Source organism: Perca fluviatilis, chromosome 6 (genome assembly GCF_010015445.1).
Source record: "Perca fluviatilis chromosome 6, GENO_Pfluv_1.0, whole genome shotgun sequence".
In the NCBI taxonomy this organism is placed as follows: domain Eukaryota; kingdom Metazoa; phylum Chordata; class Actinopteri; order Perciformes; family Percidae; genus Perca; species Perca fluviatilis.
In genome coordinates, this window is record NC_053117.1 from 35839156 (window position 1) to 35854085 (window position 14930).

Consider the following 14930-nt stretch of genomic DNA (forward strand, 5'->3'; position numbering starts at 1 on the left):
CATATTCTGTGACAAGTAGTAGGCTAGGCTACAGTAAAAGTCCTGAATTTAAACTGTCAACGTTTCATGGTGTCAGAAAAACAGCCCTGCTTTCAGCTCTGTGACCTCTTTGTTTGTCGCAACATATTTTCCAGCTGTTCCACGAGGCTTTTTGAAGGCTTTATTTAGCTTAGGAAGTAAGTAGGAGAATGTTCTCAACACATTTAGTTTATCAAAAGCATTCAAAATCAACACATCTGGAAATACATGGTTTTTCAGTGGACATAAAGGGGATAAAAAACTGTAATCTGAGAAGTAACTCTGTCAGACACATGTAGTGTTTATGTTATGTATGTGCATGTTAAAGTAGGCTACAACATTAATAGTTGTTAAAGTCGGGTATCTTAATGACCCTATTTTGATAATATAAGCTACAACATTTATCGATATTTATTGCAGTTCTGTTCTGTGGAAGGTGAAGCAGATTTTCCTTTTCGTTTCCTGCTGATTCATCGTTTCAATAGACGATCTTTGCCGAGACCAGCCGCTCAGACAGAGGAAGTGGAGCCGCTACATCGGTCCGTTATCCTTAGAATAAAACTTAGCTTCTGATGAGGATTTATTTTCTCATTAACACATGCATGTTTTCTGAAATGAGTGGAATTCTAATCATGTTTTATTTTTTCTGAATTATTATGTATGTCTTTTTTTTTAACCACTTCTATTATGTTTTAGGTGTTAACATCTGGCCAGGACAATCAAAATGATGAGAGTTATATAAAAAATAAACCACCTTGATTCATATTCTTTAAATGTTGAATATATTAAAATCAAACTCATTTGCTTTTATAACTTCTTGTAGAGCCTTTTGGAGAACTCTAAGTGTATTTAATTGTAGAAAACTTGTTATTTTAATCCTAAATATAGTTGCTATGTGTATGATTCTTTATTTATTTGACTGTATTCATATCTTAACATTAGTTTGAGTGTCAGGAGGCTCCATTCATCCTCCTAAATCAGACATTTGACGTCATGCATGTGGTTACATAAGTTGTAGTCTGTCAGAAAGGGGAAAACACAGAAGCTGGACCACAGACGAGTCTATAAACGTCCTCCGTGTTTCCATAATAACAGCCTGTGGACCTCTGCTGTGGGTCAGCAGTCTAACGTTCATCGCTCAGTGAATACGCTTTAGTGCCATCTAGTGGCACACTCTGAAACTGTTAAACAGACTCATTAATGGAAGGAGAACTGGCACTTGTTTTATAATAAGTTAAAGCTGTTCTTTAGTTTTAAAATTGCTCTGCTTTTAGTAAAAGCATTCTCTGACTGTTATGAAATATATAGTTCATTGGCGGCGCGAGCTCAGTTGGTAGAGCAGGTGCCCATATAAAGAAGTTTACTCCTAAACACAGCGGCTGCGCGGTTCGACTCTGACCTGTGGCCCTTTGCTGCATGTCATTGCCCCCTCTCTCCCCTTTCATGTCTTCAGCTGTCCTATCAAAATAACTCTAAATAAAACCAGGAGTATTTTATCCTAGGCCTTGGCGATCAGGCCAAAATCTTCTATCCCATGGTAAAGCCTATGTTTGTACACTCGTGTGTGAATGAAATACTTGACAAATAAAAAGTACTGAGTATTTTCTCATTTTATTCTGAACTTTAACGCAAAATGAACATAACGTGCAATGTTAATATATTCAGAAATATTTTGTTGTGGTTGAAATGAAAAATGAAACTGTCATAGACTGGCTGTCAATAGCTGCACGGTGTAAATGTTGTAACTGGATTATTGCTTCTTCTTTGAGTTCCCTGCTGTTTTTCTAAAGGTCCATGTCCCCAGGAAGACTAGCTGGTCGCCTTCAGGCGCAGCTAATGGGGATCCTTATAATAAATACAAATACATGTCCTCCTCCCCTTGGTCTTCCTGAAATTGCTTGATCCTGTTGGTAACTCACATCCTCCATTTCTTCATCTATTATGTCTTGTTTCATGTTAGCTTTGTCTTCAGACTTTATCTCATCGCCATTTTGCCCTTTTAGCTTTTTGGAGCTCTCCTGTGTCTGCTCACTGTCTTCTTCCTGATGCTTTTTCTTACAGACTGTCTGTTGCTGAGCCACATTGGGCTCTTCCTCTGGTTTATCTCGTTTTCCTCTTGTCCTGCCTTTTGTTTCAGGTCTTCTGTTATTCTCTATCAGCTCCTGTTGCTGTACTCCCTGACACTCACCTCCTCTCTCTGCGGTAAATGTGAAGACTTCTCTCTTCTCTGGGATTCCTTCCTTTACGTCCAGATGTTGCTCTGCCTGCAGCTGTCCTTCGGCTCTGATTTTCTGGACGTCTTTTTGAATTTCATCAATGTCCGCTCCTTCGTCACTTTCCATTCCTCCTTTCCTTTCTTACACTCTACCTTTACCACCTTGCTGGATTCCTCTGGCTGCTCTTTGGTGTTTGGCTGTTGGTTCTCTGCCTGGAGCTGATTCTCCTCTCGGAGCTCTTGCTTTTCTCTCCCTGCTGTTTCTTGATGTATTTTGAGGTCTGGTTTCTCTGTAACTTCACTAGTACTGACTGATGGAATCTTATTCTCCTCTGATCTCTCTTTATCTCTCTCTCCTTTGATTTCTCATTCATTTGAACATGTTGGTCTTCCTGACAAATACATGCTTGATCCTGGAGTGAAATCAAATCCATTGCTTTAGGTTTATCTCTTCTTTCTTTAGTTTTTGTTCTCTCAGACACTCTTTTCAGCTTCTTGAAAGTCTTTTCTTTCTGACGCCTCTGCCTCCTGTCTGTCTGTTGCTGAACCACTGCACCTCTTTCTGGTTTATGTTGTCGTTTTCTTCTCTTATAATTTCTTTGAGGTTCTGTCTTACCTTATCTCAATTGCTCCATTTGTCCCCCGCCTGCAGCTGTCCTTCTTGTCGAAATAGTTTTTCTGTCTCCCCGACATCTTTTGAGGTTCATCGATGTCAGCTTCTTCTTCAATCTCCATCCCCTCTTCTTCACTCTCTACTTCTACCTGCTTGGAGGATTCTTCTGGCTGCATTCTGATTTCCTCCTCTACATCCAGATGTTGCTCTTCCTGCAGCTGTCCTTCTTGTCTGACCTCCTTGGACTTCTTTTGAGATTTATGAATGTTAGCTCCTTCGTCACTTTCCATCCCTCCTTTCCCTCTTTCTTTCCACTCTACCTTTACCCCCTGGCTGGATTCCTCCGGCTGCTCTTTGTTTTCTTCCTGATTTCTCTCAGATGTTTCTTCCTTATTTCTCGGCTGTTGGTTCTCTGCCTGGAGCTGATTCTCCTCTCGGAGCTCTTGGTTTTGTCTCCCGACTGTTTCTTGATGTGTTTTCAGATCTGGCTTCTCTGTAACTTCTTTGAGTTTTTGTTCTCTCAGACACTCATTTAACTGTCCATGTATGACCTCCTTGGAGGTCTGTTGCGTTTCATCAATGTCAGTCTCCATCCCTCCTTTCCCTCTTTCTTTCCACTCTACCTTTACCACCTTGCTGGAGTCCTGTTCCTTGTTTTCTTCCTGATTTTTCTCAGATGTTTCTTCCTTATTTCTCGGCTGATGGTTCTCTGCCTGGAGCGGATTCTCCTCTCGGAGCTCTTGCTTTTCTCTCCCTGCTGTTTCTTGATGTGTTTTGAGATCTGGCTTCTCTGTAACTTCACTAGTACTGACTGATGGAATCGTATTCTCACTCTGATCTCTCTTTATCTCTCTGTCCTTTGATTTCTCATTCGTTTGCACCTTTTGGCTTTCTGTTTTCCTTTCTGTCATTGTAGTAATATTACTCTGCTCTCCCTCCTGATCTTTACCTTTCTTATCTTTATGTTCTTCCTCTTGTTTGCTGGTTTCTAAAACTTGCTGGTTGACATCTCCTTTCTGTGTTTTGGTCTCTATCTTCTCTTTATTCCTCTTTAAATTGTCCTGCTCCTCTGACTGCAGCTTCCTCTCTTTCTCCATCTTCTCTTCCTCTGTCTTCTCCAAACTCTCATTCATTTGCTCCTTTTGGTTTTCTGCCTTTCTTTGTGTCTGGTTTCCCTCCTGATCTTTTCCTTTCTTATCCTCATGTCCTGCCTTACTCGTGTCCTGCTTTCTGTCTTGTAAAACATGTTGGTTGTCCTTTTCTGTCTGTGGTTTGATTCTTTTGGCTTTCCTGTTCTTCCTTTTCTTTTTTCTTATATATTTGGCTCTTTCTTGCGCACATCAGTCATTGGCTCTTGCCGTGTCTCTTCTTCTTTCTCTTCCTCCTGATCAGCCTTGACATTTTGCAGCTGCTCTTTTGGTCCTTCTGCCAGCAGCACCAGTGAACGTCCTGAATCTTCTTCTACTGGTTTCATCGTCTGCTCTCCTTCACCCTGGTCCCCATCATGTTTTACTTCTCTTCCTGTCATGTCTTGTTTTTGGTGTTTTTCTACTTCTGTTGGAATCAGAGGTACGTTTTCATTCTTTATAGATGTAACGTCCCTCTCTCCTTCTGCTCTGTCCATATCTGGTTTGGTCTCCAGCTGGTTTTGTTGTGTTTCATCTTGATGTTCACTTTGAGATGCGTCCTCATCCTCTGCTCTCATCCCATTATTCTCTTCCTCTCTTCCTGCCATCAGCGGAGCACTTTCTCCTTCTCGCTCCATCAGGACCTGGACTCCTGTGTTATCACGTTTAGATGTGACCTTCTTCTCTTCCTCGGTGTGTTCAGCTCCGTCCTCCAGGCTCCTCCTCTTGTTTTCTGTGTGAATAGAGAAGCAGGAGAAACTTTTTGTTGACGTCTGTATTGAGTTTTTCTGTTAGTATTTCCTTATATAAGATTCAGATATACTTTATTAATCCTACAAGGGGAAACACTTTTTTTCAGCCTGTTAGTATAGTGTTTATTTATTTATAGTATTTGTTATTATATAACGCCATCAAACTGAATATCTAAGTACAAATTACAAATGTACTTACTTAAATGGGATATTTCCATTTTATACTTCTACTACATCTCAGAGGTAAATATTGTACTTGTACTCCACTACATTTGTCTGACAGCTTTAGTTACTTCTCTAGATGACAGTTTTCCATCCCCTTCCTGTCCACTGTAAACCACGTATCTCCAGATGTGTTGATGTTGAATGTTTGTGATGAACTGAAGGATGAAGTGTTCCTTTATGTGTTGAGAAAATTCTCCTACTTCCTAAGCTAAACAAAGTCTTTAAAGGCATACTACTACTATGCGCGCTGTAGTTCCAATGAGACAAACTGTAGGGGGACCAAAGAGGGAAAAGTTACATAGTATGCCTTTAAGTATATTTTGCTGATAATATTCACATACTTTAACTTAAGTACTTTTACTAAAGTAAAGGATCTGAATATTTCTTCCACCACGGATTATACATTAAAATAATGTAAATTAAATTGAAAATCAAATCAGTCAAAACTGCATCATCAAAAGGCTGCAACAGTAGAACATTTAGAAATGAAATGAGTGAAATCAGTTTGTTACTTACTGAATTTCTTTTGTCTCCATTTCCACACAACAAAGACAGCCGCAGCTATTAACAACAGAAGAGCACAGCCGATAACTGAGCCAGTAATAACACCTGGACTACCAGCAGTACTGGGACTACCAGCAGTACTGGGAGTAGTGGGGACCATGAAGAACTCATCTGAAATGGTAAAACACAGAACATATAAGAGTAGAAAACAACACGCACACTACTTTTCTCCTTTGTGTTGCAGGGAATTAGATTTCTAATTGTAATTGATTCCCATAATTGTATTTTCTTTTAGATCCCAATTATCCTAATTTATCTATCAAATTATTTTCCCAATTCAGAAAGTTTTAGAAGCATTCAATTGTTCTTATGATGGTGTAGCTTCTTTTCTTGTTTTTCCATTCTTTGTCTATGTAATTGACTCGATGGGATTGTAAATGAGGGTCCGCCCCCTCAATGATCCTAAAGTATAAATAAAGGTTCAAAATGCAATGCAGAGGTGACAAGTGTGTGATGGGAATTTTCCTTTTTCTTTATTTTTCGAAACAGAACATGTTCAAATCTGAACCAAAGTGTCTCTCTAAGTGATCACATCCTGAACATACTATACTAACTAAATATATTAAACTATATCAACCATATATTAAACTATATTAACCTGGAAGGTGGACGTGTGTCTCTCTGGTCTGGTTGATGTTCTGCTGATGGACTCTACAGGAGAAGTTGTTGCCGTGTCTCTTCTCCACAGCCACTCTGCTGCTGACAGTGTAGAGTCCATCAGGACCTCGGAGAGTCTCTGTGAGTCCGGCGAGGGAGGAGGTTCCCCCTCACCCGTCCAGCCACAGCACCTCCGGCTCTGGGTACCAGCCTTCAGACTCACACTGGAGAACCACTGCACGAGGTTTTACTGCTCTGGATTACAGGTGGGGAGAGGGGGCCTAAAGATGAGAGGCTTTAGATGTTCAGAAAGTTCTTTCAGCAAGGGTTGAAACTTGTCTGAAACACTGTGAGGAGTTTCTTCATTATGAAGTTCACTGAGTCAGACAGTGTAGTCGCGTGGAGTTGAAGAGTTGCTCAAGCACAGTTTTACATTTGGTTGCCGATGCATCACACATTAACAACATAAGACAATTCATTATATGTATCTACTATAATATATAGATATTTGATTTAGGACACAATCAGTGACAGGGAAATTACAGACAAAGATGTAAAGATGAAATTAAGACTTAGTTTTAAAGACAAGGCCTTATTTGGATGTCACCTTTCAATGCCAACATTTCTTTTTTTCATTTCGAATTAAAATCAGAAAAGTGTTTATTGCCACAGTAAGTTACACATGTGGAATATGCCTTGGTATTTGGTGCATACATAAAAAACAACATATTGAACAATAATAAGAATAAACAGAATAGCTCCTTAACGTCCTCACTCTGAACAGAAGTACCTGCTGAATCATCACTTCTAACCTAATCCTGTTTGTTCTTAGGAAAACCATTACTGATGCAAATCAAGGTGAAAATGTGCCGACTTACCTACAACAAGCTGAACAGTAGAGGATTTGTCTAATTCTGGAATGAAGCATCTGTATGTTCCCTCATCAGATATTTTCACTTTGGAGAGTTTCAGGGACACGTTTCCGTGTTTCAGTTCCTCAGTGAACAGAGATGTTCGTCCTCTGTAGGACGGATGTTTTTTACTCTCCAGTTCCACGCCGTGACGCCGCACATGGACAAACCTGGGGTCCAGGTCAGACCTCGCCCACTCCAGAAGCATGTCCAAGGCATTCATGGCAGGTTCCAGGTGACACGGCAGAATGATGTCCTCACCAATGAATGCCACTATTGGCTGAGATGGACCAATCACCTCAGACTGACCTGAAAACAAACAGGTTTCTGATTGTCATTTCTGCAGCAGGTAGAATATTACCCGTTTAAAAAAGCCATATAGTTGCATTTGGAGGACAGACATTTCCAGTACAACATATAATTATAAAATAACTTAACATGTTAACATAAAGTAGACTGTTAGTGATGTGTGTAGTTCACCTCTACATGAGTGTATCAGGGTGAGGAAGACAACGGTGTGGAAAACCAGGACAGTGAAGGCACCACACTGGGACAGTCTGTCCTTCCCGTGAAGCATCCTGGAGCTCTAACAATACAAATGAAGCTGTATGAAAAGTTTAGGAGAATGATAATACAGAAAAAACTTCATGCACTATCTAATGTTCTCTTTAACAGAAGAAAAAACATACTAAAGACTGTTTTAACAGCGTTATACTCCCATTACTTTTCCTATCCACAGACTGTATAAAAGACTATCTTTCTGAGAATTGCTTACAAACCTGATATTAATCTGATGAAATGTTTCAGAAAACAACACATTACTTCTGTTTGAGGTCTCAGAGACTCCAGCTGTAAAACGGTTAAAAACACTTATTTCGCGTTGAGCTTTTAATATGTTTTACACTCCCAGATCATGAATAGTAGCCTACATTTGGATTGGTCTTATTGCACTTTTAGTAAGGCTGCTACTACTTATCTTGATTAATAAATTCATTCTTTAGTCTGTAAAATGCAGTGGTGGAATGTAACTAAGTGCATTTACTCAAGTACTGTACTTAAGTAGACTACAAATTGGAAGTACCTGTACTGTATACTTGCCACTTTCTACTTCTACTCCGCTACATTTCAGAGAGAAAGAATGTACTTTTTTCTCCACTACATTAATCTGACAGCTTTAGTTACTAGTTACTTTACAGATTTTTTTTGCACACAAAACATATGTTCCTTATAAAAACAAAGTTTTATTTTAAATTAAACTAATCAACAATATAAAAGCCTTCAAGTCCAGCTGAAATGATGAGCTGATTAAACACACAACTGTTTGGATCATTTCCAGTTTCTAAAATGGGAGGATTTTTCTGCTTTGAGTACTTTTAATTTGAATACTTTACGTACATTTTCCTGATGATAGTTGCATAGTTTTACTTAAGTAACATTTTCGATGCATGACTTTTACTTGTAACAGAGTATTTTTACAGTGTGGTATTGGTACTTTTACTTAAGTAAAGGATCACAATACTTCTTCCACCACTGGTAAAATGACATAAAACAGTAAAAAAACAACAACAACAGTCCATCACAATTTGTCTCAGAGCCCCAAGCCTAAATGTGATGGTTGGGGTCGGCTGGCTGTGAGTCTTTGTTTTTTGTTTCCTAGTTCTATTTGATTTCCACTATCACTTTCCTCTGTTGGCCTGCCTCTCTCTGTCTCCTGTGTTTTTCCCCTCCTCCCGTGTTTTGCTCATCATCCCGCCATCACCTCTCCCTGCCGTAGGCCTACACACCTGCCAGCCATCTACAATCAAGCCCAGTATATGAACCCCGGACCCACTCATCATCTCCGCTTGATCGTTGCTTCAGCCACCCGGGTGATACGCTGTACAAGCTCCTTTTGTACACACCTGTGACCTGTCCTTGCCTGTGCTAACCCTGTCTGTGTTTCTCCCTGCAGTCATCTCCTCCATCTCCCACCGCTACCTCCAGTCAGCTGGCTTCACCGTTCGGTCCCCTCCTCACGGCTCCCTGTTCCTCCCTGCCTCCCCTCCTGTGTCCAGATATTCCTCCCTCGACTCCCCGGACTCCAGTGCCTCCTCCTCGGCTCCCCTGGCCCCGGTTTCCCCGCGCTTCCCCAGCTCCTTCACCACCATGTTTCCCATTAGCTCCCTCACCGTCCTATTCCCCATTAGCTCCTTCCCCGTCCTTCCTCCAGTCTCTCCTGCCCTCGGCATCCGCCTCCCCACTCCTATCCCGTTTCTGTTTTCTAATAAAACTGTTTTGCTGAGCCTTGCTCTTGGGTCCGTTCTGTCTCCTCACAACACTAAAGGCTTTATTGGTCCAACCAACAGTCTAAAACTCAGAGATATTTGTTGAAATCTCAGTTTCAACCGCACATTAAAACCTTTGAAGGAGGATTTACTGCAGGTCTGTTGTACTAGCCTGACTAGTTTACAGGTGATCTAGCTGTTATCTAATGAAAACTAACAGCTAGAGTTTCACTTTCATTTGTAACAAAAGGACTGATAGGCCTAATGTTAAATAAGAAATAAAGCCTACAACTAGTCCGGTTGAAATAGTCTTATAGACTAATTTAAATCCATTATAATATATTTTCTGTATAATTTCTATAGGGCCGACTGTAAGCTAATTCTAAACAAAAAAAGGAAATCAAGCACCTCCCCGGCGGTGTCAATCAAAAAACAATATCTTATACAGTACGTGATATGAAGTCCAAGCTAAACCTATAACACGTCATATACATTATTGATTAAAAAGTTTGCATAGGCTACCTTTTTCTGAAAGTCTCCCGCAGGCTACAAGGTCAAAGTCCGAGGAGGAGTTGCTCCTTCCGGTCACCTGTAATAAAAAGTCATGTTCGTATTTCAGTGGCCTCGTGCTTTAGTGCATAACGTTGCTGCTGCTTAGTATGAACATGTTACATTAATTCATATAAGACGTTTTCGATTTTAGGCTGTTTTGTGTCATGAAAGGGATTTTTTTTTCTTTACTTTCAGTGTTTATAGTTTACATCTGTGAGCTTCTTCTCTGTCTTCTCTTTCTCTTTCTGTATATGTATATATAGGCTATATATATATATATATATATATGATGACGCTAAAGGAGACTTTTGGCGTCAATAACAACACCTGCACCAAGCGTCCGTAAGAAAGGGAAAAAGAGGTTTGGTCCCAGTTCGTGGTTATTCCGGTTTAAGGGTTATTCTGGTTTAAGGGGAGACACTCCAGGCAAAACCATCATTTTTCAATGTTGAGTTTTTGGGCTAATTTACATCCATAGCATGACTTCTTTCAGACTATTGGGGGGAAAAAAACATCCCAAATACACATTTAGGTGTTTATTTTACTACACTTTGTGTATTTGCACATGCAAATTTCTCCTAAATTCAGCAAAAGTTAGCATTAGATAATGCCTCATTTGCATATTTTAACATAACATTTCAGAACACTTACAACAGATATTTGTCTTGATGTAAATAATCAACTGGGGAAGTATCATGGTAATATCAATTAGTTTTTTTTTTGTCCTATTCACCTGCAGTGTCTCCCCTTAATGACCAGAGGGAAGAGCCAGAGAGTCGTTGGAGCAGCCCAGGATCACCAAGAGACAGCCACGAGCCTGCTGTCTGTTATATATGTCTATATATGGGTGTCTTAATGTGATGTTTTTGTATACGTGTTATACATTTTATGTGTTCTGTATGTGGTGCTGTGCTATAGAAAGAAGAGGAAGATGTGTGGAAATAATTATCCCTATGGGACAATAAAGAGATATCTATATCTATTACTATTTTTATATACTATCTATCTATCTATCTACCTACGAGTCTTTACAAATAAAAAATGTCAACCCAGAACCTGGTGAGCTTAGGGCAGGACCAGAAAAGATGCCCGAGAGTCCAGTCAGCTCATCTATCACAGGTGGCAGCAACAAAGGGGAAGATTATATTTAGTATTTAGAAATATAAAAGGAGACAGAGACATTAGTGGAAGAAGTAGCCTACTCAGATCATAAAAGTACTGCACACAGTTAAAATACTCTTTAATAAATAAAGTAGTCCTATGTATTGGGCGGTAAAATGTTCCTGGTCAGTGTTTTCCTATTATATCTGATCATATCTAGAGGATTAGCTGATCCTGGATAGCAAAACATGGGCTTTCTAACTAAATCTTTAGAACAACATGGGCCCAGAGGTTTTCACTGGACAGTAGGGGGATGAAACGCTGTCATCTGTAAAGTAACTAAAGCTGTCAGACAAATATAGTGGAATAAACAGTACAATACCTTTGAGATATAGAGGAGTAGAAGTATTAAGCTGCATGAAAGGGAAATACTCAAATAAAGTAAAAATAAGTAAAATTTATTTACAAGGATTTCATGCTTTGCTTTTTTTCACACACTACTCATCACCTGATCTGTGGATTAAGACAAACATACAGTTATGTCTGATGTTATGAGGGTGATGCCTTGTTGCGGGCATTTTATAAACCATAAGAAATTATAAATATAAATGTATGTTAAAAAGACCAGTGTACATTAGTCAAAATCCGATCAGTGCATCTGTAGTTTGCATGTTTTTATACTCTGATCCTAAGAAAATTAAATATTACATTCAGCTATATTGTTTATGGTTCAAATCTTGAACATTTCCTTCAAAAGACTTGAGTATAGAGAGATAAATTAGCTGCACAGAGTATTCTTAGTCACTGGTTGTCGAGGGCTGCACAACGAGAATGTTGTAAATGGCTTCTTGATTCTTCTTTGAGTTTCCTAATGTCAGCTGTTTCCTCGTCCTGTTGGTCTTTCTGATTTATATGTACTTAATCCTGTAGTCAACTCCAATCCATTCCTTTAGGTTCATCTCTTACTTCTTGCTCCAGGTTATCTTCGTCTTCAGATGTCATCACTTCGTCATACTGTTCTTTTAGCTTTTTGGAAGTCTCCTGTGTCTGCTCACTGTCTTCTTCCCGACGCTTCTTTCTTTACTTCTTACAATTTGATGCATGAGAGTCCTGTACATTCTCTTGGACACATCACAATATAAAAACAATTGGTGAAAGAGATATTAGTGAATCTCTAGTTTGCTGATCTTTATCCTCTGAAAAATAATAATATAATTCAGCGATATTTTCTTGTGGTTGAAATGAAAAATTAAACTGTCATAGACTGGCTGTCAATAGCTGCACGGTGTAAATGTTGTAACTGGATTATTGCTTCTTCTTTGAGTTTCCTGCTGTTTTTCTAATGCTCCATGTCCTCCCCTTGGTCTTCCTGACACATAGGTGCTTGATCCTGTTGGTAACTCACATCCTCCATTTCTTCATCTATTATGTCTTGTTTCATGTTAGCTTTGTCTTCAGACATTACCTCATCGCCATTTAGCTCTTGTAGCTTTCTGGAGCTCTCCTGTGTCTGCTCACTGTCTTCTTCCTGACGCCTTTTCTTACAGACTGGCTGTTGCTGAGCCACATTGGGCTCTTCCTCTGGTTTATGTTTTTTGCCTGTTCCTATTTCAGGTCTTCTGTTATTCTCTATCAGCTCCTGTTGCTGTACTCCCTGACACTCACCTCCTCTCTCTGCGGTAAATGTGAAGACTTCTATCTTCTCTGGGATTCCTTCCTTTACGTCCAGATGTTGCTCTGCCTGCAGCTGTCCTTCTCGTTGGATCTTCTTGCACGTCTTTTGAGTTTCATCGATGTCCGCTCCTTCATCACTTTCCATCCCTCCTTTCCCTCTTTCTTTCCACTCTACCTTTACCCCCTGGCTGGATTCCTCCGGCTGCTCTTTGTTTTCTTCCTGATTTCTCTCAGATGTTTCTTCCTTATTTCTCGGCTGTTGGTTCTCTGCCTGGAGCTGATTCTCCTCTCGGACTCCTCTTTGGTTTTTCTCCTGCTGTTTCTTGATGTTGTATTCAGGATCTGGCTTCTCCGTAACTTCACTAGTACTGACTGATGTAAGCTTCTTTTACTCTGACCTCTCTTTATCTCTCTCTGCTCCGCTTTCTCACTGATTTGCACCTTTTGGCTTTCTGTTTTCCTTTCTGTCATTGTAGTAATATTACTCTGCTCTCCCTCCTGATCTTTACCTTTCTTATCTTTATGTTCTTCCTCTTGTTTGCTGGTTTCTAAAACTTGCTGGTTGACATCTCCTTTCTGTGTTTTGGTCTCTATCTTCTCTTTATTCCTCTTTAAATTGTCCTGCTCCTCTGACTGCAGCTTCCTCTCTTTCTCCATCTTCTCTTCCTCTGTCTTCTCCAAACTCTCATTCATTTGCTCCTTTTGGTTTTCTGCCTTTCTTTGTGTCTGGTTTCCCTCCTGATCTTTTCCTTTCTTATCCTCATGTCCTGCCTTACTCGTGTCCTGCTTTCTGTCTTGTAAAACATGTTGGTTGTCCTTTTCTGTCTGTGGTTTGATCTCGTCTTTCTCTCTCTCTTTTCTTTCCTGCTCCTCTGGTTGAATCTGCTTCTGTCTTTCTACCCCCTGTTGCCTTCCTTCTCTCTGATTTTCCTGGAGCTTCTTCCCGTTCTCTTTCTTTTCTCTCTTTTTCTTAATGTTTGGCTCTTTCTTGCGCACATCAGTCATTGGCTCTTGCCGTGTCTCTTCTTCTTTCTCTTCCTCCTGATCAGCCTGGACATTTTGCAGCTGCTCTTTGGTCCTTCTGCCAGCAGCACCAGTGAACGTCCTGAATCTTCTTCTACTGGTTTCATCGTCTGCTCTCCTTCACCCTGGTCCCCCATCATGTTTTACTTCTCTTCCTGTCATGTCTTGTTTTTGGTGTTTTTGTGTTCCTTTGATTTCTCATTCGTTTGCACCTTTTGGCTTTCTGTTTTCCTTTCTGTCATTGTAGTAATATTACTCTGCTCTCCCTCCTGATCTTTACCTTTCTTATCTTTATGTTCTTCCTCTTGTTTGCTGGTTTCTAAAACTTGCTGGTTGACATCTCCTTTCTGTGTTTTGGTCTCTATCTTCTCTTTATTCCTCTTTAAATTGTCCTGCTCCTCTGACTGCAGCTTCCTCTCTTTCTCCATCTTCTCTTCCTCTGTCTTCTCCAAACTCTCATTCATTTGCTCCTTTTGGTTTTCTGCCTTTCTTTGTGTCTGGTTTCCCTCCTGATCTTTTCCTTTCTTATCCTCATGTCCTGCCTTACTCGTGTCCTGCTTTCTGTCTTGTAAAACATGTTGGTTGTCCTTTTCTGTCTGTGGTTTGATCTCGTCTTCCTTTTCTCTCTTTTTCTTAATGTTTGGCTCTTTCTTGCGCACATCAGTCATTGGCTCTTGCCGTGTCTCTTCTTCTTTCTCTTCCTCCTGATCAGCGTGGACATTTTGCAGCTGCTCTTTTGGTCCTTCTGCCAGCAGCACCAGTGAACGTCCTGAATCTTCTTCTACTGGTTTCATCGTCTGCTCTCCTTCACCCTGGTCCCCATCATGTTTTACTTCTCTTCCTGTCATGTCTTGTTTTGGTGTTTTTCTTTCTTTTGCCGCAAATCAGAGGATGCGTTTTCATTCTTTATAGATGTAACGTCCCTCTCTCCTTCTGCTCTGTCCATATCTGGTTTGGTCTCCAGCTGGTTTTGTTGTGTTTCATTTTTCTGTTCACTTTGAGATCCGTCCTCGTCCTCTGCTCTCATCCCATTATTCTCTTCCTCTCTTCCTGCCATCAGCGGAGCACTTTCTCCTTCTCGCTCCATCAGGACCTGGACTCCTGTGTTATCACGTTTAGATGTGACCTTCTTCTCTTCCTCGGTGTGTTCAGCTCCGTCCTCCAGGCTCCTCCTCTTGTTTTCTGTGTGAATAGAGAAGCAGGAGAAACTTTTTGTTGATGTCTGTATTGAGTTTTTCTGTTAGTATTTCCTTATATAAGATTGCGATATACTTTATCGATCCTACAAGGGGAA

At 40.3% G+C, this 14930-nt stretch overlaps 2 protein-coding genes across 2 annotated transcripts in view; both read right to left on the bottom strand.

Moving 5' to 3' along the window:
• Positions 1 to 4158: 4158 nt before the first annotated feature.
• Positions 4159 to 14930, bottom strand: part of LOC120561089 (butyrophilin subfamily 3 member A2-like) — a 51390-nt gene continuing 40618 nt past the window's right edge. Inside the window, exons 6-7 of the mRNA XM_039804044.1 lie at positions 5467 to 5625; positions 4159 to 4706 (exon numbers count right to left, since the gene is read on the bottom strand). Of these exons, the coding sequence (XP_039659978.1) occupies positions 4159 to 4706; positions 5467 to 5625 (707 nt within the window). The remainder of the gene's footprint in view (positions 4707 to 5466; positions 5626 to 14930) is intronic.
• On the bottom strand, positions 11377 to 13776 carry LOC120560684 (transcription factor SPT20 homolog). The gene is made up of 2 exons (XM_039803443.1): positions 13692 to 13776; positions 11377 to 12901 (listed from the first exon to the last, which is right to left on the bottom strand). The coding sequence occupies exons 1-2, from the start codon at positions 13774 to 13776 to the stop codon at positions 12279 to 12281; spliced, it is 708 nt and encodes a 235-aa protein (XP_039659377.1). The 3' UTR covers positions 11377 to 12278.

Coding starts and splice junctions, on each gene's coding strand:
- LOC120560684 (XM_039803443.1), bottom strand. CDS start 13,776: ATGATGGGGGACCAGGGTGAAGGAGAGCAGACGATGAAACCAGTAGAA. Junction 12,902..13,691: donor ACTGGTGCTGCTGGCAGAAG/GACCAAAGAGCA, acceptor GAGGAGTCCGAG/AGGAGAATCAGCTCCAGGCA.